The following is a 27,452-nucleotide window of genomic DNA, read 5'->3' on the forward strand; positions in this document are numbered from 1 at the left end:
TAGATATACATATCTATCTATCTATCTATATATATATGTATATAGTTAAATATATACATATATATACATATATATATACATATATATATGTATATACATATATATACATATATATGTATAAACATATACATATATTTATATACATATATATGTATATATATATATGTGTGTATATATGTATATATGTCAAACATAAAACAGATTACAGCACATGTAAGATGCTGCTTTATAGTTTGAATTCATGAATAAAATGCAGGATTGGTTCCTGACCATTTTTTCTTATGAATATGAAATTTTCCAAAAAATAATTGCATCACATGCAACATGTTATTTTCCAATCTTATCTTGACTAAAATCTTTAGCATTACATCAAACAGTGTGGCCCTCGGTCTGCACAGTAGTGGCCCATGCTAAATGACCCCTCCGAGCTGCCGTAGCAGCGCTAGACTGAGGCACTCCTCCTCAATGAGCGCTGGAAAGATGGCGACGGCATACGCACCAGCGAGAGTCAACTGTGCCGGCGGGGTGGAGAAAGTGCTCTAAAAGACACACAAATCCGCCTCTCTTGCAAAGATTAAACGGTGCAAAGTGTGTCTGACACCGCCTAGACATGGTTTAGTCCATGCACGGCTAGGAACAAGAAGCCACTGCTTTGCTAATGGAGCCTCCGGATCGCAACAAGCCCAGCAGGTAATGTACTGAACACAAGACAGCCTATACACCATCAGGACCTCGCACTCTGCCAAATAGGGAGCAACAACGTGACAGTGCAGTGGGGTTCTAGAATTCTGCTTCCTGTCAAATAGTGCTCCGCGTGCAGTTGCTGCAATTTTTGGAGTTGCAAACTTTTTTTTGGAGCAACATTTTTTAGGGCATACTCTGCTGCAGAAATACACTTCTCGGTTGCTAAAGAGAGAGAGAAAGGCAAAAAATGCTCACCAAATGATAAGGTAACATTATTATGAACCCATATGCAACATGTCAGAGAGGACGAGCTAGCTAACATCTACTGTCGCTTGTCACTTTTTATTGTATAAGTTCAACCAGCAGAAGAACTGACCGAGCTGAAGCTAGTTTTGCAATGTGTGGCTCTTAAGGTGGATTTAAACGTGTTGTTGTTGGTTATTTGAGTGTGCACAGAGCATGCATTTCTTTATTATATAAAAACACCGACACCAGAAAACTTGGCTGGCTTTTAGTTAGCATGTTGCTCCTCCACTGTGATTGTTAATCATCTGTTGTGTCGCACTGCACTGCTGAATCATGATACTGGGGCTCCAATATCATGCACATTTTTTTTAGATAAATGCATTATTTGGATCATTATTATAACTTTGTTGTTGCAAATGCATGTGCAAGCAGTTTTCATCATGCTATTCTTAGTGCACATTTCTGCAGCAGGGGAATGCACACAAACAAGACAGCCATAAGATGTTTTTGTTCATATGTGCTGCAGTGTTTGCCCCTGACAGACCCCTCAGGAATCCTGCTGTTGTGTCTTCTCCTCCCTTTCTCCTCAACATGCAGTCTTCTGTCTGCAGAGAGAGTGACTTTGAGGTGCATTTATCAGCTCTGTTATCTGCTGTAATCCCTTGTTTTTCTCTGCTCGACTATTTCAGTAATGATTGAGTTGTCAGCCAGTTGTTATTCCCCTTGCACCCCTTGTGGCCACTCAGTTTGAAGTGGACACACACACAAACAGCTTGCATGATTGTGCAATACTGATCCTGTTAAAAGTAATTTGCTGTCCGCCATTGTGCATAAAGGAAAATTACTGAGTCATGCTATTGCTGGAAACATATGTCACAAGTTGACATGATCACATGGGATTCATTGTGTGTCATATGTTTGGTGTATGCACAAAGTTTGGGGGTGAAAGGTAAACTGATGTGGAGATCTCAATTGTATGTATTGGCATTGTCATGTGAGACTAAATGTGCATCTGACTGAGAATTTGTTTGCGTTACCATTTCTATTGTAATGGGATTAGAAACATGCAAAACTTGCAGCATTGTAAACATTAGATGTTACATGGCAGGTGTAGTTTTTAAGAAACATTAGTGTTGTGTTCAGACTGCATAGTAGGGATGCACCGATAACAGATTGGACATCGGGCCGATACTGACTCAAATAGCTGGATCGGATATTGTTGGCAATGTGGCCGATATGTTAAATTCACTTCTATGTTTATATACTACACACATTATATACTGAAATTTTAATTCCTGTTTAAGTTTTGACCAATTTGTTGTTTCAGGTTTACACCTGAGTTGTAATTCCTGTTAGGTTTTAAGATTTTTTTGCCAAGTTGTTGGTGTACAATTTATTATTTTAATAATAAATAACAATTAACTAAATTTACATTATGTTATCTATATACTGCATGCAGCTTGTTAATTTAACACTGGTATCTGATCAGTACTTGTTATCAGCTGATACCCAAAGCCCAGGTATCGCTATCGGTATCGAGACTGAAAAAGTTGGATCGGTGCATCTGTACTGCATAGCTCTGTCATAATAACTAACTAAACATGGAGAAGCAGTGCCCAGTTTTTATGCACCATATATCTTGAACAAACTAGCAGAAAACTGCAGGTCCGCTGCAACTCTTTAAATCCAGGCTGAAGACTTTTCTGTCTGCTGCTGCCTTTTATTAAATCAAATAATTTCTCACACTGCACTGCAACCTTTATTCTTGTATTTTAGATATTTTATCTTATTCTATTTTAGCATGTTTTTATTTCTATTCACTTGGTCTTAAAAGTGGTTTACAGATTATGTATAACTTAAATATTATTATCACTATTCAGCAGGTTTTATTTTCCATCTTATGTTATGCATTCTATGTGCTTTATTTCATCTTATCTGACCTTTTTATAATTTGTAGATGCGTTTTAATGTTTTTAAAACATTTATTAATTTTATGCATTTAACAGATTATACATATAACACAGAACCTTCCCCCAAACTGAACATATGGCAGTGTATAAAATAATAATAATGATAAAAATGACTTGAAAGTAAATCGCTTAACATTAAGTTTCAATGGATATATATTAACAATGAAAATATAATAAAGTGAATGAATAAAAATAAATAAATACAAAATACAAAAATATATTTATTAAAATAAATAAATAAAATTAAAGATATGGTCACAAACATAAAACAGAGTACAGAACACATTCCTCACAATAGATTAGTCATTATATAACTCTAACTTCACACTTCTAGTGCCTCTTCAATGTCACCATTTTTAACAAATTACAAAAACATTTCCCAAAGATGTCATAAAACTCCGAAGCTTTCTTCCTCACTATATATGTGAGTTTATCAAAAGTCAAACTTAATGTTAAGTTTTTCAACCAGTAGCTAAGACAGGGGCGACCATTTCTCGATGCTTTTCATGTTTTACGGTCATTTATGTTTTGTGCTTTGAATTGCCTTGTTGCTGAAATGTACTATATAAACTTGCCTTGCCTACTAAGATGCAAACTTCAGACTGAAATGACCTCACGGCATGCAGCAATTAGTTCTTTTAGTCTTTATAAAGGACAGATACTTCTATCCACCTCAACGAGTGTATATACTTTAACTGAATGTGTGAGGTTGGTTCAAACTGACAACTATTCTGAGAAAGATGAGTTATGTGCTTGCTTGGCAGTTGAGGGCGATCATTAGCAAGTACAGAGGTCCTTTTCTTTGTCAATAATGTCTTGTTGTCAAAGTCAGTCTGAAGACATTGTGGCTCACAAGCATTCCAGAGATTTCAGGATGTGGTGGACAACAGAGCGCCGTGGATAGCTGCCTGGAGCCCCGGAAAAGCTCATGGGTAGAACTCATTAATGCCTGCGTTTGCCAGGAGCACAGGCTGTAGAATACAGATGGACCGTCCTCTAGCGTTTCCTATCTGCATCCTGTCTCTGCCCAAACCTGCTTTAGAGGAATTAGTGCTGCTCTCACATTCTGTCACTCTCATCTGTCATTTCCTCTTAAACAATAGGATCTTTGTAACTGCTAAAACTATGGCAACTGATGTTACTAATACGTTGCAGGAGTAACATCATCATGGTAGAGAAGGAAAGGAAGATGGTTAAAGTGGCAGTGGGTTGAATTGGAGCAGATATGCTTAAAAAAAGTTATTTTTATAAAACGGTCACTATATCCTGATAGTAGTGCATGAGACAGGTAATCTGAAAAAAATCATGTGCCTCTGTGTCCTCCGGTGCTCCTAATGGCAACTGCAAGATTTCACAGACCGGAGGAAAACAACCAATCAGAGCCGAGCTGGAGCCTGCCGTCTCTGAGCAGCTGTCAATCACTCGCGAAGTCCGATCAAACGGTCAAACTAGGCAGCGCTGATCAAATATGAATCAATATTCTGTTACTGTAATGCCTATTTATCGCCTCAAATGTTTTCAGAATCATCTTGTAGTGTACTGTTTAGCTGTAAAATGAGAAAGTTTGTGATCCGGCCGCCGTGTTGAGATCAGTTGAGGAAATACCAAGCACCGCTCACCAGCCAGAGCCAACTTTATAATTTTACAGCTACACAGTATACTATAAGATGTTTCTTAAAACATTTGAGGCGCGAAATAGGCATTACAGTAACAGGATATTGATTCACATTTGATCAGCGCTGCCTAGTTTGACCATTTGATTGGAGTTTGCGAGAAATTGACAGCTGCCTCCGTTGAATGAAAAGCCATTAGGAACCCTCTCTCTGAAATGAAATGTGATTGGCCAAAGTCTCCTGTCACAGGCTAGGCAGGTTTAAGTTCTGCAGAGTCATGCTCGTCTATTTGATTTGACATTTATGACGTGCACAACTGCAAGAAACTGAAATGCCAACTGACAAAGGTGTTGCTCATGACTCTCTACAGTTTAAGATCAAATTTCATAGGTAGAGCAGATTACTGCCTGCACTTATGAGGCAAGTGGCATTAGGTGAAGAACATGTCATTACACCATTTACCTCATGCTGCCGCCCACACTCTGCAATCAGTGCCTACATTTGGATACATTACATCATGTGACTTGTTGTGGTTAATGGCATGAGCTGCCAGAGGTACAGTAAGGTCTATGTCTTTTCTTAGTCTGAGGATATTCCCTGCTGGTGTCAAGTGATTTAGCAGTGTTTTAGAAATGCACTGACTTTGGGATTCTTTTGAATTAAAGTGGCTGTTTGCATGTCATGCCTTGCAAAAGCAAACTCCTCTGTTGTGCATGTTTTGTCTGCTTTGCACAGATGCATGTAGGAGAGGTTGGGAGGTCCACTCCTGGCAATGTCACACACTGTTCCAGAGAAGGGTGGGGTCAAGTACGTTGTGTTCATTGTCTGTATTCTGTCGGCCTATGGTGCAAATTCTGATCTCAGCCTGTTTATCAGGGATAGTCAGGCAGAGCTCAGAGATGCATGCTTTTGTACGTATGAGCTACACTTCCATTGAGATTTGTGCACAAATAGTTTTTTATATTGCCTCACCAGTTAACCCTGGGCTGAAATTAGTAGCCAGCAGACACATCCTTTTTACAGTGGGGGGTAATCAAAATCTGGATTTAGCTTACCGAGCATCAGTCATGCCAGCATGACCTAATTGGTAGAGAGTGTGCTCTTACAAAACCCCGGCCTCCTCCTCCTCCTTTTCCTCTCTCTGAAAAAAAATCCCCTTTAGTTTGGCCATTGTGAGCAAGTGTGCTCACTAACCAGCTGTGTGCTATTCAGCAGTGGGCCTCACGGGCCACGTGTCACAACTATACAATAGAGTGCCCCTTTCCTGGTACAATAGTGTGGATGGTTGGTGTCAAAGGTCAGGCCCCCCCTGACTCTGGCAGCCCTCCGTATCACTGCTTCAGTCGCTGTTCAGAAAAGACTCTCGATTTTGTGCTGTTTATTATGCACTCAGTGTTTCTGCCTGGGGGCTCTAGCATTCCACTGGCCTTTATTGGAGCCCCAATGAGCCATCCGATGAGCCATTGAGACCAGCCAGACACCATCTGCAGTGATAATTCAGTAATGGCAGCCAGGCAGGGACAGCTTGAAGACCATAGTGCTGCTATGGTTAACTGCAGGGCACGCAGGCCTGTAACTTTCTCTGTGCGGCCTGCAAGTAGGTTTTTAGGAAAAAAGCAAAGAATACAGATGAGGAATTTGCACAGTTTTTACTGCAGCAGCACAATCTGTGCCTGAAGTGTCTCATGGCAACCAAACAAACAACCGGCCGTGATGGCGTCATTGGTGCCGCTGTCATTCCTGAATGATTTAGTCATGCTGCTCCGCATTGAGAAGTGTCTTTTTTTAAAACTTGGTCTTGTTCTTTCTCACATGCATGTGCTATTTCTGTCCTCAGACACCACCCGTGCATGCTTTGAGATGTTTACAAATGTGTGCACAATCTGATCATACTGGTGACGTAGTAGGAGGTTGATGTCATAACTATCTGCATTCTCTGTGCAGTTTCCCGATACCTGTGTCGATTCTTTCCATTGCAAAAGCACAGCGATTGGTCTGTTGTTGTTGAGCTGAATGCCTTATTGCAACACACATACTGTGCCTTCTTGTGCCTGCATACTGAAAAGATCACTGTTGTGTCCTGCTCCTGCAGAACAAGCCCCTTCACAGTTTCCCATACAATACACTCATAAAGGCGCCAGTGTTCTTTTTCACGCAAGAATTATTCTGTAATTTCAAAACTGTTGTGGTTAAGATGGTCGTGCTTTTCATGTTATTCTTGCGGTATGGCTTCGTCCGAAATCACATACTATGCACTACATACTCAACAGGTGTACTATCGTTCAACATACCTTTGTGGGAATAAACAGTAGTATGTATCTTTTTGGACGCACTGAACTGTAATTTGCGTCGTCACTACCTGAGAGCCTCCTTGCCCGGAGAATCAAAGCCTGAATTCATTTAAAAATATATACGCCTAGCAAAGTGAAATCTTATACTTACAGTTAAACTGAAGCGTTATTGGTGTTACAGAGCTGTCCGTCAACGCCCGTTACGAACGTTGGCGTTACTGCCCGCATTACATTGTGTGATATTTATGCAGGCATAGTGTCCAGCGTTGCATACTGTGATATTTCACCTGAAATAGTATGCAATTTGCGTACTATTGGTTTCATACTAAGGTTTCGGACATGCTAAAATATCTCACATACTGTTTTAGCGTACTAAATAACATGTAAGTATGGAATTTCGGACGGAACCTCTGTTTCATTCATGATGTCTTGATTGCATCTAGGATCTTATTGCAGTTGAAGTTGCAGGATTTTGCAGCAGGTGTCTGTCTGCCTCGCATGTCGTTCCACAGCTGCTCCCAGGGGACTCTGTGTGTTGTATAGAGGCAGATTCTGCAGCAGTGGGGCAGATGGGCAATAGAAGTCAGGACTCTCTCTCTCTCTCTATGTGGCTCCTTGAAAAGCTTAAGCAAGTGATTTCCAGATTACCCCCCCCTCCCTTTTAACACTCCCCCAGCGAGAGTGTGCCCCTTTCAACTCCTGTCTACACAGGCGCGTGTTGGGGAATGCCTTTCAGTCAGATGATCGATGGAGGGACACATGGCGATGAGCATATAGAGAATGCCCGTTTTCATGCCCCTCCTCTTCTTTCTCTTTTTGTTTTTGTTGGCGGGGTCAGACCTTCCAACCTTTCTCTCTAATCCTGTTAAAAACCCCTCAGAAAGGCATTAGGGAACAAAGCTCTGACGTTGTAATCTGGGAAGGCGCGCTGCTTGCACTCTCCGTTTTCTTTTTTTTCCCCCTTTTTTCCCAGAAGGAAGTGTCTCAAGTGATTCTAGTGTTTCCATTCTGCAGAACTAGATGCAACATATTCTGATGGCGTTTCATTATCTGAAATTCGCAGTCAGAATGTTGTTGGGCAATCATGGTGTTCACATCTTCATTGTTGCTCAAGATTTACTATAAACACATGAAAGTGAGATGCTGTTTTGTATAAGCGCTGTGCTTGCACATGGTCTAACAACTTTTACACACTTTGGGTGATTGAGTCTCAGTGCTACATGAAATCTTGACTTGTGTGCAGCGTGGTTGATGACTTAGCAGACAGAGTTAATGAGGGTTACTATTTCTCCCTCTCTGGTTGAGCCATTATGTTTACCTAGACCAAGAGAGGGTGCCAGTAGAGAACCCACAGCTTATTATCCTGCGTCAGGACGGCTGTGGTCGTGCACAGAGCGTCACTGCTGTGCATTTGGGAGGCAGCCAGTCAGACTCCGAAAGGACAGACAACTCGTCAGTCTGCTCTAGGTAGCAGCAGACATTCAGTCTAGTTGCAATTTAGCAACCTGTTTGCCGTGGCATTAGAGGAGATTTGCTGCACACTCTGTTATGGGTACAAACAGCCCAGCAGTTTGACCTTGCACACACATTTCTTTGGTTTTATTATGATATGACTGAAATAGTTTCATAATGCCAAAGCATGGGCTTGCTGTTAACATCACTACTAGGTATCAGTGCTTATTGTAAAGATGCAAAGTTAGCCCATGTCAATAGTTTGTCCTGTCGGTTTTATGTCACAATGTCATATGTTTACAGGCAGGCCAAGCCAGTGGAAGATGCCTCCCATCAGACCTCTGAGGTGGATGAATCCTGGGACTTTCCCAGCGAGGAAGAGGAAGCTCTGTATGGCACAACACCTCCTTTTACCTCCCGCCAGATGAAACGCATGTCTGGCAAACATCAACGAATTAGCCAGGCAAGGAGTGCTGGTCGGTCTCCCAAGAAAGGTAAGTTGACAAATCTATTCGACTGATGATATGGAAATCATTTAAAAATGTTTTACCTTTTTTACATGTATTTTAAAAGCCCTGACGCAATGCAGGAGGACAACCGCTCAACCTGTCTTAATCTCTGCTAAGGTGCTGGAAGAATCAATGAGTCCAAAAGATGATAGAAAAGATATCCGCACACTTAGATAGATCACACTTTTGGTCTGTTAGACCTTCATCAGAGCCCTGACGCACCAAGCTGACCGTCGGCCAATTTCAGGCCGTCAGTGAGCGTCTGTTGCCCCAGTTTTAGCGGTGTGTCCTGCACCGTCGGCCCAAGTCGGAGGCTTTTTGGCCGATTCAGCATGTTGAATCGACGGCAAAGCCTGTTGGTGAGAGAAATCACTCTGATTGGCGGTTCAGCTTAAATTAATCAGTGCACGAGAAGAGAAACGGAAGTGAGGAAAGCAAGCCAACGAGTAAAGTCAAAAGGAAAAACACAGAAGGCTCTTTTCATTTTTCATCTTCATCTCATCTGATCATTACAATACACAAATATTTGTGGCCATCTGGAATGAAGCTATGTGGTGAATGAGAGTGGTGTGAAATTGGTCGGCAAACGCCACTTTGTTCCATGTATGTATCATTACAACGGCTTGTATATCTGCATTCCTTTTTGAATGACGAATACAGACTACCGCGACCTGCTGGTGTGGAGAGTTATTTCCTCTCATGCAGACGCAGAACTTACGTGGTAGTTAGCCGTTGGCTCGTAGTCTTTGCGGTGTGTATGAGTTTATGTTTCTTGCCAAGACACAGGCAATGTGAGGTGATGCAATGGTCGGCCTTCATTGCTGCTAGTTCTTTGATGCTGATTTTGTGTGTCTGGGCCTTTAGATACGTTGTACTGACTGGGAGTGTTTTCTGTGTTTCTTTCAGTGGACCTTACCCCACCTCTCCCGAAAGAGAATCCCAGGCCAGTGGAGCCCCCAGAGGAGCACAGCTACAAGCACGGCAAGAAGCTGAGGGCCACACTGCGCGAGAGAGAGAGAGACCACAAGAAGACTTTTGAAGGCTCCTTCATGCTGGATCCACTCTCAAAGCCAAGCCCTTTTGGTGCCCTCAACATGGATCCCCGGAAGCATTACTTGAGCTTAGGCTGCAGCAGTTGCAAACTTCCTGTGTCTATGCCCCATATTGCCCGGACACACCGCCAGACCTCCAGGACAGACTGTCCCGCCGACCGCCTCAAGTTCTTTGAAACTCTGCGGCTGCTGCTCAAGCTCACGTCTATGTCCTCCAAGAGGAAGGAGAAGGAGCAGAGAGGCCTTGAGAACATGGCCTTCATGGGTCACAACAACGAGGTCATTTGGTTGGAGCTGCAGGCTTGGCATGCACGACGCTCCACGGGTGACCAAGACCTTTTTCTTTTCACTGCCCGCAAGGCCATCCCTGACATCATCAATGAGGTGCTGCACTTTAAGGTCAACTATGCCAGCCTGGGAGGGGCCCAGTGTTTAGGGTCTCAAACAATCCAGGAGGACTATCAGAGGGTCCCAGATCTAGTCTGTGGAGAGGAGAGGGAGCCTGCTGTAGCAGAGACCAACCACTGTGGAGTAGATCCCTGGGGCTTTAGCGCCTTCCCCTCACCAACGATGAATGCAGCAGAACCTCTGGGCTCTGGCGCTGACTGCAGGGAGCACCTTCAGCGCCAGCGGCTTGCATTTGAGCAGGTCAAGCGTGTTATTGAGTTGCTGGAGTCTGTGGAAGCTTTGTACCCCTCGTTGCAGGCCCTGCAGAGAGACTATGACAAATATGCAGCACGAGACTTCCAGGGCAGGGTGCAGGCACTCTGTCTGTGGCTCAATATCACCCAGGACCTCAACCAGAAGCTGCGCGTTATGGCCACTGTTCTGGGCCAACATGATCTATCCCGTATCGGGTGGCCCGTCTTTGAGATCCCTTCACCTCGCTGCTCCCGTGGCAATGAAGAAGAGGAGAATGAGGAAGATGAGGAGAATGACTCGTCAGCCACTTTTACAGCTGAAAGCGATGGAGAGGACAGGGATGCTGAGGTGGAGGTGGAGGAGGAGAACGAGGAGGGGGTATTGGGACGTGTAGCAGAGGGAGAGTTGTCTCCCTCCTTGACTCCTAAATTTGCCCGATTGTTATCAGAAGAGGAGTTTCTCCCAACTGCTACTGCAGGAAGTGCAGAAGCGATAGCGGGAGGGGGAGTATTCTGCCCTACATCCATCTACAGACCATTTGTGGATAAAGCTCTGAAACAAATGGGACTGCGTAAACTGATCCTCAGACTGCATAAACTGATGGACCGCTCTCTTCAGAGGTCCAGATCAGCGCTGCTTCGCCACACTCCTGCACTGGAGGTGAGGCTGTCTTTTTTTTTTAACTGCTTTAACTTCGTGATGATTACCATTATTTATTTATCCTCAATAATCTGTGTTTGAGTCTATAATTAACAGAATTGCATTATTACAGTTAAGTAAGTATATTTTTATATATCTACTATATAAATGTAAGGTATAATCTACAGCGAGCCGTTCATTGCTTCGCGTCGGGGCCTGCATTGCCCTGTTATTTCATAACCCGTTCGCTGTACATGATCCCACTTATTACACGGCTACTTACTTAAGAAATCAATAATTTGACACAAATGTGGTTCGCCAGAGTCCAACATCAGAACTGTGTCCATGGCAACGGTCTGCTATAAAGAAATAACAGACCATAGAATGCCATAATTGACCAATCCTAATCGAGTGTAACATATATATATATATATATATATATATATATATATATATATATATATATATATATATATATATATATATATATATATATATATATATATATATATAATTAAAAAATGAAGGTAAAAAATAGCTGCTGTGGTGCTTAACAGTCAAACTAGATGCAGTATTCTTCACTTAAATTTGCAAGAAAAAGGGCTCACTGTAGAAGTAAGTAGTAGTAGTATTAAGTAGTCACTGAATTCAATAATTCAGAGCTTTATTTATCACATACACAGGGTTGTAACGGTATGAGATTTTCATGTAGGGCTGGGCAATAGCGACAATATATATCGTCAAAAAGATATAAAAATGTCTTTCTCTGTAACGTTTCTATACCGATATAGCACAGGCCTGTATTTATTTCTTTTGTTCTCTATAATTTCACTTAAAACTTTGATGTTCATTTTGCAATCAAGTTCTTAAAATGAGAAAATACTATTATTATATTTTTCATGTATTTCATTTACACAGGAGTATACAAAAATAGGCTTTACCATGTGGCTTTCTCATATTGGACTATGTATTTATTGAATTACCAGAAAACATGCTATATCCTGATATGACCTATATAGTGATAAATGATTTGGTCCATATCACTCAGCCCTATTTTCACGGTACGATAACCATCTCAGAACATTTGGAGCTTACAAGAAGTCCAGGCTATAAACAACAGAGGATGTGTAAACACAAGCTAGTAAAGGAGTAGTGAAGCGGAGAGGATTGTTATTGAGTCTATTGTAATGGATAATCAGCTCATCTGGGTGCTGGAAATGGTGAGCTCTGAACACTTCATGGAGCATTTTAGGGAGGTTCAGACTTTGACCTCCACCTGCAAATGTTCGAGGAATGTGAACACATCTTGGATCGCTGATTTGTTGAATATGATTATCTTTCTTTGCACAGACCTAGAGCTAGTCAAAGTTTTACACTGTGCTGTGCAATCCAAAAGGAATGCATCTTTACAGATGCCTGAGATTTGGGCAGCAATGATGGATCAAGCTATGAAAACACAGTATCAATACCATTTATTAAATGACAAATAAAATAACTACTTTGAATTTATTATGAAGCCAACTGTTGACTCTGTTGATATACTAGCCATGGTGCTCTATAAGACATGCTAAATTAACTTCATCTGATCTTCCACCCGCAGTTTGAAGACTTCCCAGACCCCATGCTGTACAGTGATTACCTGCCAGAGCTGTCGCGCCATGTTTCCTGCAGTGGTCCGGCTCACCCAGAGCTTGGAGCAGACCAGGTTTCCTGGGAGGATTTGCTGGACATGGACCTCCCGTCCTTCCGGTCAGCGTTCCTCGTGCTGTGCAGAGTCCTTCTCAACGTCATTCACGAATGCCTTAAACTGCGACTTGAACAGAGGCCTGCCGGGGAGCCCTCACTGCTCAGTATCAAACAGGCAAGCAGCTGCTGAAACACACACTTTAGCATTAGGGTTATTAAGTGACTCTTCTATACAGGCTGAATGACTGAACGAGTCCAACTAAGGGGGCTTTCACAAGCCGTAGTCCGTTTGGCTAGTCCTAATCAGAGTGAAATTGACACTTTTGGTTAGTTTTCTATTTAATCTGGTTCGGATTCAAAGTGCACAAATTAAAGCAGACCAAATAAAAGATTCATTTGCTGAGGGGCGTGTACGAATTTATCTTGAGCTGCCATTTCTATGCAGGGAATCCCAGACTTTGATATATATATATATATTTTTCACTTTGACTCGGCACTGATCTACTGTGCACACAAATCCCTTTTTGTAGTTTATCTCAAATTACTTTATAAACATCACTATTTTTGTGGACGTTATTTTGCATATTCTGTATGTTCTCTTCGGCACGGATGTCAAGTAAACATCGGACTTCTGTAGAAGTCCATGTCCATCCTCTCCCACTCATGTTAAACTGTCGTTTACTTGTGTCCATCTCAACAAATGCTCACACAGTTCGCTTAAAAAAATGAGACCGCTTGCGAGAGTTGTTTTGGTCCCCACCAGAGTACGATTACTGCGTTCACAACTGCCCAAATGAACCGCACCAGAGTTTGATTAAAACGGACTAAATGTTAGCTTCTGAAAGCGCCCAGTCAGTAAATGCGCCCAACATATACTGTATCTTAGTTCCATTGCATGCTTCTTTTGCTCAAATAAAGAGACCAGTCATATGGCATGGTCTGCAAACACATACACTATTGTTAGAACCAGCAGCCCGCACACATACAGTATGTGTACTTTCCATCGGGACACAAAATGGGCTGGCGGAAATACCTTTTTATTCTTTTGATTTGATTGGATGTTTGTTTGCAGCTGACTTAAGTCTGGTAGACAGCTGTGTAATTCCTCTGTATAGATTATCAAATAAATGATTAAGCTTAGTTAATTTTGTCTTAAAGAAACAAATATTGAGATAACTATTGTTACCATTTTACTGAGCAGAACCATCCTTGAAGACAGTAATACATGACGGGTACGTCATATATAAGTCTAATCATAATGTTTTAACATGTGTTGTTTGTGCTCTGCAGTTGGTGCGTGAGTGTAAGGAGGTTCTGAAAGGGGGTCTTCTGATGAAGCAGTATTATCAGTTCATGCTGCGTGGCGTGGTGACTGATGCTCAGGGCTTGCAGACAAATGCCAATATTGATGAGTTTGAAGAAGACCTTCACAAGATGCTCATGGTAAGACTCTTAACATTTTGTCCCTCCTCTACTTCAAGTGTAAATGTATATAATCATTGAAGAGAAAGTCTTGTGAATTTATGCATTATTGAAATGCAAGTTGTGGTTATCTAATATCTGTCGATGTTCTTGTAGGTCTACTTTGACTACATGCATAGTTGGATCCAGATGTTGCAGCAGCTGCCTCAGGCCTCTCACAGCTTAAAGAACCTGTTAGAGGAGGAGTGGAACTTCACCAAGGTCATCACTCCTTACATCCGTGGAGGGGAGGCCCAGTCTGGAAAGCTTTTCTGGTTAGTCACTTACCTGCAAACCAAACTACTATAAATGTTGTTTTTTTGTTCATTTAAAAGATAGGTTCACAATTATCTAGGTTTATGTGAAACTGAGGACTATTCTGCTCTTTGCAGTGATATTGCTGGGATGCTGCTTAAATCCACTGGAGAGTTCCTTGATGCCGGCCTGCAAAAGAGTGGTAACGAATTCTGGGAATGTGCAGATGACAGCACCGCCTCAGATGAGATCAGGTAAGGGGGATAACATGGTTATTTGATTTCTGTTTCAGTCTGTGTGTTAATATTTTGTTGTCCAAGTGGAAGGGTTTTAAACTTTGAACCTTTTTTAACCTTCTTCAAGGCGGTCAGTTATCGAGACTAGTCGGTCACTCAAAGAGCTGTTCCATGAGGCCAGGGAGCGAGCGTCCAAGGCCCTGGGCTTTGCCAAAATGCTTCGCAAGGTGAGAGACAGCAGTGAAGTATTTTCACTCCCTTGAAATAGAAAGCCACAACAGTACTGACTTGGCAGTTTATCTGTGACCCTGTTGTCTCTGCTCACCAAATAACTGGGACTGTGTGTTCTGACACACACTTTGTTTGATTCCCTCTGCGCAGGACTTAGAAGTTGCTGCAGTTTTCAGTTTCACTAACGGGGTGACTTGTCTCCTTGAGGCACTGAAGAAGCGAAACTATGTCAAGGTTTGCGTTTCTGTTCATTTTACACCTTTCTGATCTTTCTTCTCTGTACTCAGGTCATTTATGTGCCCATTTAACCTCCTTCTTCTATCTCCAGGTTCAGATTCCAGGCTTGGAGGAGCTGCAAGTTTTTGTCCCCTGTGGCTTGATGGACCAGCGGCCTCTCATCCTGCAGCTCCTCAATGCCGCTGCTGGCAAAGACTGCTCCAAAGAGCCCGATGAAATTGCAGAGGACGATGCCTACCTGCTCATGAGCAAACACGGAGCTGGGGACCCCACTACTGATTCTGACTGGGCTCAGTGGGACGGAGAGCTGCTAAAACTGGTCCCCCAGATGGAAACTGTTGACACTTTAAGAGCCATGAAAGTATGTGACATTTCTTTTTGTGATTCAGTCTGTGTGTATGTGTGTGTCCGCTGTTTACAAGCCTCCCGCTGGTCCAATGTGCTTTCAGGTGGAAAACATGCTCTTGATAGTGATGCAGTCGGCTCATCTGGTGGCCCAGCGAAAAGCCTTTCAGCAATCCATGGAGGATGTGCTCACACTTAGCAGGGAGCAAACATCTAGTCAGCCTCTCATCGCGAGTGCACTGGAGGAGCTTAAGGTACTTACATAACCACATGCTATGATTTCCAACCTGTTAAAACACTTGTTTATTTTGTGTTGTTGTAAAGATGGGTGGGTGTCCCACTTTTCACTGCATATGCATCAGTTACCCCGAATATCCACTTTATTAACATTACTTGAAAAAAGAGGCCACTATCAGGCCAGATTTTAGAAGTAATTCTCAAAAGGGAAGTCACTAAGCTTTCATATCTGTTACATTCAGAGCCAGAATACCACACGTCATTTTCTCACAATGATGCAATCAGTTTTAAGTTTTGAATGCTTTCACTGATCGCTTTGGCTTTTAGGTTTTCTACAGAATCTTTTTATTAGAAAATAATACTAAAACATAATTAAACCCTTTCTGCTCCCCATCTTTCTCTCTCCTACCACAGGATGAGGCACTACAGCTATGCATTAAGATCAGCACTGCCATCGACCGAGTGGAGTATATGTTCACCACAGAGTTTGAGGCAGAGGTGGAGGAGTCCGAGTCAGCCACTCTGCATCAGTACTACAGGGAGGCAATGATACAGGGCTACAATTTTGCCTTCGAGGTAACTGTAACACAGTGTATATTTTTAAAGCAGCACATGCTTTAGATGCTACTAGGGGTGTCACGATTCGGGTTCGACATATGGTTAGATTTATGTCAGTTATTTAATATGTAATAACAACTTATTTCACCCGTTAATTGGGAACAAACTGTTAAACAACAAAAAGAAGATCCACTAGATGGCATGATGGAACTTTACAACAACAGCTAGAGTTTCTAAGAGTTTACGAGGTACACCTGAAAGCACCTGTTGGCGCCTACATGCTTTACCGTGCAAAGCAATGTAGACACTCAATTGATTTGAAGTGGAGATAGCGCAACAGCGGCTGAAATCGCCAAACAGCTAAGAGGGATCCACAGGTTGCTGCAGTCTCTAAATCTTCTGCAGCTGACAAATTGAGTTTTTCTGTCAACACGTTCGTTGTTTACATAACTCACGGTGAAGGCACAATATTGCCACACCGGTGACTTCAGGGAAGCAGGACGATTTTCCAGTTCTGTTGTTTCTCAGTCATCCTCGTGGTCATGGTGTATTGAAAAGTGCAGCTGCAGGCTACCGGTAAGCTATGCTGTGTTGTCTTTGAAGTCTTCTTTTTTTCTTCGGATGCTCGCGGGTAGGTTGGGGGTGGAGAGGAAAAAATACTGTGAGAATTGCCAATCTTGCTTTTGAATTTGAAGGTCGAAATCTAAAGCTCATTTATATTGATTTTTGACTTAGAATCGAAATCGTGATACCCCTAGATGCTACATATCTAATCTATCCCTTCTTCTACTCGGACATTTCTTGTCCACTTCTCTAATGATAAGGTTAATGGTGTTGGTGTAGTTATGGGTTATATTTTGCAAAGGGACAATAAAGCCACATTATAAGGACTGAATTAATTGAGGCAGCCATCCTTAATATACTCCTGTTTGTTTTTTTGTTATTTGCAGTACCACAAGGAGGTGGTGCGCCTGATGTCCGGGGAGTTCAGGCAGAGGATCGGGGAACGCTACATAACTTTTGCCCGCAAATGGATGAACTATGTCCTGACCAAATGTGAGAGTGGCAGGGGGACCAAGCCCAGGTAAGGCCTTACCTTTTATCACTTGAGCACATTTTAGAGTAATTCACTTCGGTCTATTTTTTGCCCTCTGGTGTGGTGTTCCTGAGGCAGCATTTAAGGATTTGAGTATGCTGCTCAGGGATGCTTTTTGTAGTATTGCTGCAAAGAGAGTTAAAGCCAGGCACTCTGGTTGGGCATTAACTTCACTAATCAATAAGCCGTCCTAGTAGTGCAATTAATCTTGGATACAAAAGTTAACAAACTGCAGACTAAAGGCCTTTACACACGGGGGGGCGTGACAAATAAACAACACGAAAATGGGAAATAGTCGCCTGCGAATATTATGTCTAGGTCTTTTATTGTGAAAGGTAAGAACAGAAGGAGTGGATCTGGTGAGCACTGCCTTTGTAGAGGTTGAAATGAGTAATAAAGTTTGCCATTTTGGTCTATGGAGCCTTTCGTGTTATTGTTTCATAAATATAGGCGCAACTCAACCCGTTCCATGCAACATGATTGGTTGATTGATATTTGCGTTCTGTGAAAAAGTACTCATGACAAAAACAACAGTTTTTTTTGTTTCCTACAGTACAAGTTCATAGTAGTTAAGCAGGTTTTGTTTGTGTGATAAATTCCTCATTTGCCCTGCTGTATTTTTTATATATATTAAATGTAAAATCAAATTTATCTTCAGTATAACCCGGTATTTATCTTCTGTGTAAGAAAGATAGAAAGAGGCCTTGAAATCCATTTATTTCATCCCTCATTGTCAATAGCTTTTGTTTTGAGCCATAACAAGCTACTATGGCAACGTTTTACTTTGATAATAAAGTGAAGCCTTTAGGTTATTTCACGGAATACAATTTTAACAGTAGCATTATTGAGACATAATAGAGACCTTTTTTATTCTGACAAATATAACAGTGAGAGTGAGTCAGTTGTCATATTTAATAATTAAAATGTAAAACTGTTCCACCGTATTACCTACTGTTCCTCCAGAGGAGAACACAAAGAGCTACTTAGAACAAGTGCTTAAAGGAAAACTTTGAAAATCTTTTAAATAACACTCAGCTACGCTTTCTTTAGTCCAACACAACAAACTCTGCCTGATTGGCACTCGTGTTTCCACCATGGATGTATTCCACTATTCCACTGTTGTCTTCCGGCAACACGCCTCCTCGCCAGATTTCAGAAAGAGACTTCTCCTTGAGTGAGACTCAAGCACTTTTAGTGGACGTAAATGACGGTGCCAGCTTCAAACTGCACGGCGCAGCTGCCGTCTACAGCGCTCTCACTCAATACTGGACCAATCTCAGAAATATTTGTCCCTATTAGTCAGTCAGACTCAAAAACATGGGGAAATAGTGTCCAGGTTAAAAAATACCAAAGTTAACCTTTAAGGATGAAGACACTGAAACCTGTTCCATAATTAATCACAACAGTACCGCACTATCAACTGAAAAACTTAAATATCTTAATCATGTCATATTTGTATATCAATTGAAAACTTGAACTGGTACAATGGGAGTGTATATCGGCCCAGTACAGAGGAAGTTTGGGAACACACTGATTGACTCTCATGTTTAACCTACAGGTGGGCGACTCAGGGTTTTGATTTTCTTCAGGCTATCGAACCTGCCTTTATATCTGCATTGCCAGAGGAGGACTTCCTGGTAAGATTGCCTGTTTTCTTCTCTTTGTTGTTTTCTAAAAAATTGCACAACCAGCATGCTTTGAATATGATGTATTTGTTATCTATTGACTGTGAATTTACATGTCTTTCTGCAGAATTTACAAGCTTTGATGAATGAATGTATTGGACATGTGATTGGAAAACCTCATAGCCCAGTCACCGGCCAGTACATTGGTAAGATTCTCCTCTGTGATACGAACTATTGGTGACTTCCATATCTGGAGTTCAGGATTTATTTCAGTGTTTACATTCCGTTGCAAGTTTATAACCTGGGTGTCATTGGGACGCGCTGTTACACAAAGCAGGCACAACGGCAGTGAAATAACAATGAAGTTCAAGTAGAATAGCAAAGAAGCATGTGTATGACCTGAGGTTTGTTTAGTCAGACTCCTTTGAGCTACAACATGCTGCTGTTTAGTGGTCAACAGTAGAAAACGGTGGTTGCCCTGAGCTGTGAAGTAGGGTGTTACTGAAAAAGAGGATGTTTGCTCAGCAAACATTTCCTGATTAAATAAAGACAGGATTTTTTTTTTTTTCTTCTCATATCTCGAGAACTGTTCATCCGATCTACTTCACGCTTGGCGGGTGTATTGCTGGAGACCTGAGGACAATCCAGAAATGTGATATGTTATTAATAAACTTTGAATAAACAATCGAACAGCGCTCTGTGCTGCAGCAGAGATGTCTGTAACTCGGCGGATTTCTTTTTTTTTAGGTAAATCAACTTCCCGTTACGAACATTTGAATAGCCCTAATTTAAAGGTTTGTAAGTTATTACACGTATAAATCGGGTCGGTGTCCCACATGCGCTCGCGTGTGGCTACGCTGTTCCAACACAAACTACACGGAAGCACCAAAACCGCAAAGCTATATCTAGTGAAGCCCGTCTTGCAAAACAGTGTCTCTTTATACATCAGTTCTCTTTATACAGCCATGGTCGTCGACCTTTACAGGCCACAGTTGACTGCAGTTCACTTTTGCTGCTGGATGCTGGATATACGAACGTTACAACCAAACTCTCATTCACTTCCCTGGCGTCAACGAGCAATGAGTGGTTCCCAAGAACGCTGCAACCGGCACTTCCGGGAACGAGAATGTGCTCTGAACAGGCACTACACTAGTAGAAAAATAATGCTGCAAAAAGTGACCATCAAATGTGGCCAAAATAATTTCTTGATGTAAAAGATCTTAATTTTGTGCAAACGAAGATATGGAGGCAACAAGCTGGTACTAGAACAGTAGTGCACAGAAGTAAACGTCTGTCTTTGACTTGGATGGAGTAAAGCAACACAGTACAGTGGCTTTCATGTGGTGACATAACGATCTGACCACTGTGGTTGTATAAACATGAGCACTTTGCCCTCCTACGGAAGAATTCATGTTATTTCTGTGATGTTTAGTTCGTTGTAGATTTTTCCCAAACTACAAACAATGTTTCCTAAATTAAACATTTGGGTGTTTTTCTTTTCAGCTCCCAGGAATAGTCCTCGACCTGTAAAGGTCCCTCGCTGCCATAGTGACCCACCAAACCCCAATCTGTTCATCCCTAATGCTGAGGGTTTCAGGTAGATGGTTACAGTTAAAGGGTTTTTACAATAATCTGTGTGCCTACAGTGTTTTATACTCTTTCCTGCATGGCTCATCATGCCTCATCACCTTTGCTTTGTATGCCTACTGATGTTTTTCGCCATGTAGTTGTTGAGCTTCTGTGTGTTTTGTTTGTGTCTGCAGTAGTCATTTTATTTGTATAGTGTCTGAGTGAGTGAGTCTGTGCGTCTGTCCCTCAACCAGTCACACACACACAAACACATCTACACACATCCCACTCAAGCCAACCTTACCCTCCCAAGGCAGAGCTCTTCAGTTTGTTTTTTCACCACACAGCTCTCGAAGTCTCCCCTGCGACCTCCGGAACCAGCTGTTCCCCAACGGCCCTCGCCCCGTCCCTCAGGGCCCGGGGGAACACAGCAACACCAAAGCACCCAGCAGCAGCCCCGGTGACGTCAGGTAGCTTTGCCCCCAAGTCACCTGCTAGAAACTGCTGTCAAAACACGGCCTCAGATACAAAAACAAAAGCTGATCTTTTTTTTATATATAAATATACATATATATAAGGCTTCTTGAAATTGAAGGAGGAAATGCTTCAAGTTTTAAATATTTTATCTGCAGGCCCTTTAACAGTGAATTTCAAAAGATGGAAAGAATGAAACACTGTGCTTATGATAGCGCTCTTACAGAGGGATATATTTTATATCATACTTGTTTTTATTCCATTATTAGTTTTTGTAGCTTTGATTTATATTGTTCTATTGGAAGATTGCTGATTTCCTGCTTTTAGCCTTCTGATTGCATCTAAACAAACTCTATAAAATTGGATATTTAGACAGATATTGGATTTACTACTGTATCCACAAATCTCCCATTCTTTGTAAATTGAGTATTGCCAGGCTTTTTACATCTAGCATCAAGTTTTAGTTTATGTTTGTACAAATAGTTTGGCTCTTTGGACTACAGGGACCATTTTATTAAATTAAATAATGAGGCATTTACCTGAAATCTAATTTTACTTGAAGTAATAGATTTTTTTTCAATGCATTTACAGCATGGCTGTAAAAATATGATAATTTGAATCGCTTATATTCTTGCTACAGCTTAACTGAAGTGCTAGAAGATGCATCTAAATAATATGCATGGCATTTTAAGTTAAGAAAAACCTCAGAATAGACTTAATAAGCAGCATTTTCAGCCTTAGAAGTGTTAATGTAGCTTTTACAAGCCCTGCTAAATGTCACCAAATCAGACAAATGGCCTTACACAAGTCTTATTACTGGTCAAAGGAAGAGACTGTGATTGTTGTGCATGGTGTGAAAATGAAAAAAAAAAAAATGCACACTACGTCAATGAAAGAGTGGGCTATGATATTCTGCTTTAGTGCTATTAACATCAGTCTTGCTTTGATGCTGGTGATTCACCGCCATTCGATTTTTTGGCTTATTTGTGTGTGCTTTTGAAATCACGCACTCCGGAGATCTAACCTTCAAGTGTGTTTGAGCTGTATAATGACTCTGATGCATGCTGAACTGTTAATGGGTTTCAAAAGGCATACTGAGAATCAGTTCAATTTTTGTTTCTCTTGAAAGGTCAGGTGGGGTTTTTTATCAGTTTTTAAATATTATTTTGAAACCCAAATACTGACTATCCAGCATAGAATTGTGTAGTATTTGAGTGCTTGGATTGCTTATAGTTTACAGTATTTATGTAATGTTTATTTTAAGCACAAGTCTGGGAAAATGTTCCCTAAAAGTTGAGGATATATCTCTCTCCCTTTGCAAGTCAATGGGTCTCCTATCATTAAGATGCTTTTAGGAAGCAGTAGCCTGTACTTTTTAACTTTCCACAGTTAATTAAACGTAAAGGACTCACTTAGTGCATGGAATTTTATGAAGAGCATACTCAGACATTTTGAGAGCATAAAAATAAAGTGCAGTGTTGGCAGATGAGATTGCACTCTGTGTCCATCCTTAATTTGGCCATGAACAGAGAAACTCCCAGACTGAAACATACCATCTGAATCAGTAGGTTTTGAGTGAACCACAGTGTTGCATCAGTATCTTCCATGTTCCTGCAGGGGATCCAGTTACCACGAGAATGACCGTCTGTCGTCGGTTGCAGCAGAGTTGCATTTTAAATCTCTGAGCCGCCACTCCAGTCCCACAGAAGACAAAGAAGGTGGGTGCACTGCCTTGTTTGATCCACATTGTGCATATTAATCTTTCCTACCTTCTTGGCTACATTTTTTCCTTGTGATTTCTTTCTCCAGAACCCTCCTATCCTAAGGCAGACCTTAACAGCGCTGCTCGTGGAAGCTGGGAGCTCCGCACCTTTATCAACCAGTCCAAGGGTGAGGGGAAAAAATCTATACAGCATAGTATCGCAATATTTTGCGTCGCAATATTGTATCTATATACGGATGTCAAGTATCGATCTTTTATTATATAAACTATTAACTTCTTAACAATCCGACGGCCGCTATTCTGTCTTTCAGAGGTTGTTACGGACTCAGTCTTAAAGCTAGAGTGAAGATACTGGTATCATATGCAACTAGAAAATATAAAGAATTGATTGGTTTATCAACCATTTCATGAGGGGGTCAAAAAGGAATCACAATATATCTTATCGCAATACTCAGCATATCGCAAAATGTTTAAAATTGCAATAAGAATGTATCTTGGATTGACTAAAATGTACAATAGGGAATGTTTTCCAACATGAAAATACTAAATAACGAATCCTGTTTCTCCAATCTCAGACATTGCAGCACGTCAAAGCCCCATGGAGGCCGTCCGCCGCTCCATACGCAAGTTCGAGGACAAACGCTACGCTGTGATGAAGCAGCGCAACATCATCGGCCAAGTGTGTCACACACCCAAGTCCTATGACAATGTCATGCACGTTGGGCTCAGGAAGGTGACCTTCAAGTGGCAGAGGGGCAACAAGATAGGTACGGCCACCTGTTGGCTGCTTTTGTTATGATGTGAATTATGTAACGCACATAACAGGCAGTGATGTAATGATTGTGTGTCATCATAATAGGTGAGGGCCAGTATGGGAAGGTGTACACCTGCATCAACGTTGACAGTGGTGAACTAATGGCCATGAAAGAGGTGTGTACTCCAGCAAGATCAATTCAGTTTCTCAAAATATCACAATATCTGCAGGTAGTGGTAACACTTTTTATTTTCCCACTAGATTCGATTCCAGCCGAACGATCACAAAACAATCAAGGAGACTGCAGATGAGCTGAAAATATTTGAAGGCATTAAGCACCCAAACCTGGTGCGATACTTTGGAGTCGAGCTCCATCGGGTAAGAGGCGCGCGTTCATGTCGGTCTAGGCATCACATGGTGCATACTGAAGCAGTTTTTGGTTTTAAATGTTCATGCGCTCACCTGTAGGAGGAGATGTACATCTTCATGGAGTACTGTGACGAGGGCACTCTGGAGGAGGTGTCCAGACTGGGGCTGCAGGAACATGTCATCAGGCTCTATAGTAAACAAATCACTACAGCCATCAATGTCCTCCATGACAACGGCATTGTCCACCGCGATATCAAGGGTCAGTGTCATGTGCTCTTTCTCATATTTTCTTTTTCTTATTAGAAGTGCAGGAAATTCTGAGTGAACTCAATTTACCCACTGTTAATTCTTTCTTTTTTTTTATTATATCAGGAGCCAACATCTTTTTGACATCATCAGGCCTGATTAAGCTCGGTGACTTTGGCTGTTCAGTCAAGTTGAGGAACAACACTCACACCATGCCAGGGGAGGTGAACAGCACACTGGGAACAGCAGGTAAGAAGTTATATTTTGTGTCTGGATGTCACCAGCAGAGGTCACTGTGGCTTGATATTTTCCATTTCACCAATAGATGTCCACCCACACACTTTGATTTATTACAAAAGGGTGTTCTTACTGTATGTAGTCTGGTGTGTGTAACCCTTTCTGTAACTTGTGTACTGGATACAACGATCTTCATTTTTATGTATTCGTTTGGTTTGCGTTTTTACATCAAACATATTTCCCATTGATCACATGGAATTGTACACAAATATATTTCTCTAATCTGCATATCATATCTCTGATTAATATATTCTAGTGTTTTATAACTGTTTGTTATTTTCTGTCTTAATCAGCATACATGGCACCTGAAGTCATCACCAGAGCAAAGGGTGAAGGTCATGGGCGAGCAGCGGACATCTGGAGTTTGGGCTGCGTTCTCATTGAGATGGTGACTGGAAAGGTAACGAGTGATCATAAATCTTTAAAAGCTACACCGGCTTGTATCTTATTCAGGGATATTTCTATGCTGAAAGTATACCATGCTGTAAGAAAGACGGGCTGAATAACTTTGATTATTGTCTGAGGTTATTGTTGCTCTGTTATAAGAATGAATTATTATTGCAAACAAGAGACACATTGTAGATCAGTTGTGGCTTCCACATGCAGTGATTATGTTTCATTCCAGTTGAGCGAAATTTAAATTACATGTATTTCAAGTAGAGTTTCACCTTCAAGTTCTTTGTGTTAAAACAAGCAGATTTTAAATACAAAAAAACAATTGTCTGAGACACTGTTACACTTTGGCAACCATGCTGTTTTATTCTGACAAAATCTGTGGAGTTGGTACGTCTTTAGCAAAACTCCCAGAATAGTGAAATGGATGTTTGGGTTATTTAGAATAGCTGTGTGAAAGTTACAAAACCTAATGCTAGTTAAGCTTGTCAAAGGCAACTTTTTGCCCACATATTTTAGGTCTTAAATTTGTCTGCGTTCCAAAATTGCATACTTTTTTCTTTTTACTTTTAGTACATACTGCAGCTCCCCTTACAACGTATGTACTGTTGCATGCAGTATGCATACAAATGGGACATACTACTTCCTCATAACATTGTGCCTTGATTGTTGTGCCCCATATATCTGCTTTGCAGAGGATTGGGAGTCAGATTAGCCAGAAAAGCATGCTGGCTTGTATACTGCATAGGATATCCTGGTATTTTTGGCGAACTGCATTTGACATACTATGTATTGGGACATACTAAATCTTTTTCTGGCATACTAAATAGTATGGTAGTATGTGTATTGAAGGGCACAGTTTACTTCCCCCTTTCCCACTTCAGGAAATTCACTTCACCAAAGACATAAGTAAAAAAAAAAAACACATGGAAATGTTATGATCTTACTTTTATCTGAACCTGCAGAGGCCCTGGCACGAGTATGAGCACAACTTCCAGATCATGTACAAAGTGGGCATGGGCCATAAACCCCCCATCCCGGAGAAGCTGAGCACAGAGGGGAAGGACTTCCTCGGTCACTGTCTGGAGAGCGAACCCAAGAGGCGCTGGACAGCTAGCATGCTGCTAGACCATGCGTTTGTCAAGGTGAGATGCTGCTACAGCATGGTATACATTTTAAAGAAGTCCTGTTTTCTTTTTGTTATATTCATTGTCAGACTAAAAACCCCATGTAATTGGAAAACATTTATTTAAAATGATTGTTCACAGATAGGTAAAGTGGTCATCCAACGAGTTCCCATTACGTCTTCTATATTTTGTCTGTTTCAGGTTTGTACGGATGAAGAGTGAACGGACCTTCTTCTGTGGCTTTTACGTTTACAAATTAAAGCACTACTGTACATGCTGTTGGCAAAAGAAAAAATAACCGTGGACGCGGAGAAGAGGAAGTTACGGCTGAAGGCACATGGAGTTAAACTGAGGAACTAATACAGTATCATTTCAGAGGACAACTGGACCTATGGAGAATAGGGTTGTGTCTTTATGTACCCATGGACTGGGGGAGGACGGGCAAGGGTGGGACTGTACATACTGTAATAATAGGATTGGCTTTAATTCTTGTATAAACAATATTGTAAATTTAAAGTAACTATTGCCACATTTGTTGTTCTCACTGGTGAAGAGACCTCTCAAAAGGCATTGAGGAATACTTTTTTTTTTTTTTAAACAAATGGGGGCGGGGAAGGGTGGGGGGGACAAAACCTATGGCACTTTTAAACTGTTTACCCAAGGGGCAGTTGAGTAGAGGAGGGAGGAATCTTATTTCAGTCGCCCTTTGAGGCTGATAAAGGTGCGGTAAGCCTCGCTGAATGGAAGGAAGACGCTGGTTAACCTTTATGAAATGAACACCATCCAAATATTGAAATTAATTTATCACTTGTCGTTTTGCAAGCGCGGGCACTAGGAAGGATTTTTTAATGTATTTTTTCTTTGCCTTTGCTGAGGAGTACGTGTCAAGTTGGAGCAATGTTCAAGTCTACTGGTCGCCGGTGAAGAGCTTTTCATGTGACTGGAGCGTAGCCAACTAAGAGGAGGAATTGGGGCCTGCTCTCCCTCCCTGCTGCTGAACACAAAACATCCACACAACCAAACACACACACGCACACGCACACACACACACACACACACACACACACACACACACACACACACACACACACACCACACCTTCTGGTCCTCTGCTGCTCTTACAGTGTTTGCTATGTACAAACTATATTAATAAACCAATCGTTTTCTTTTTTTTTTAATGACGTGTTTTCGTTCTTCCACCGTGAAAACGACATCTATTATTAGTATTACATTACATTTTGAGATGACGGTAAAATCTTTCTTAACTGCATTAACTCCACACACCGGAGGAAAACGACCAATCAGAGCCGAGCTGGAGTCTGCCGTCTCTGAGCAGCTGTCAATCACTCGCAAACTCTGATCAAACGGTCAAACCAGGCAGCGCTTATCAAATATGAATCAATATTCTGTTACTCTAATGCCTATTTCTCACCTC

The 27,452-nt window shown here is 41.5% G+C and overlaps 1 protein-coding gene across 3 annotated transcripts; it reads left to right on the forward strand.

The window, feature by feature from the left end:
• Window positions 1-422: 422 nt before the first annotated feature.
• map3k4 (mitogen-activated protein kinase kinase kinase 4) lies at window positions 423-27,195 on the forward strand. 3 transcript variants are annotated; one of them, XM_037782817.1, is made up of 27 exons: window positions 423-690; window positions 8,560-8,750; window positions 9,672-11,119; window positions 12,699-12,959; window positions 14,075-14,227; window positions 14,363-14,520; window positions 14,638-14,754; window positions 14,864-14,963; window positions 15,118-15,201; window positions 15,296-15,565; window positions 15,654-15,803; window positions 16,201-16,362; window positions 17,295-17,428; window positions 18,999-19,077; window positions 19,193-19,271; window positions 20,569-20,662; window positions 20,982-21,104; window positions 22,726-22,826; window positions 22,918-22,998; window positions 23,407-23,598; window positions 23,691-23,761; window positions 23,847-23,963; window positions 24,054-24,213; window positions 24,327-24,449; window positions 24,791-24,897; window positions 25,856-26,035; window positions 26,219-27,195. In XM_037782817.1, the coding sequence occupies exons 1-27, from the start codon at window positions 659-661 to the stop codon at window positions 26,237-26,239; spliced, it is 4,788 nt and encodes a 1,595-aa protein (XP_037638745.1). In that variant the 5' UTR covers window positions 423-658; the 3' UTR covers window positions 26,240-27,195. The 3 variants fall into 3 exon arrangements, with proteins under 3 accessions (XP_037638745.1, XP_037638747.1, XP_037638746.1); XM_037782818.1 differs by lacking the exon at window positions 423-690 and adding an exon at window positions 799-950; XM_037782819.1 differs by lacking the exon at window positions 20,982-21,104.
• The last annotated feature ends 257 nt before the right edge of the window (window positions 27,196-27,452 follow it).

The sequence above is a fragment of the Sebastes umbrosus genome, chromosome 10 (genome assembly GCF_015220745.1).
Source record: "Sebastes umbrosus isolate fSebUmb1 chromosome 10, fSebUmb1.pri, whole genome shotgun sequence".
In the NCBI taxonomy this organism is placed as follows: domain Eukaryota; kingdom Metazoa; phylum Chordata; class Actinopteri; order Perciformes; family Sebastidae; genus Sebastes; species Sebastes umbrosus.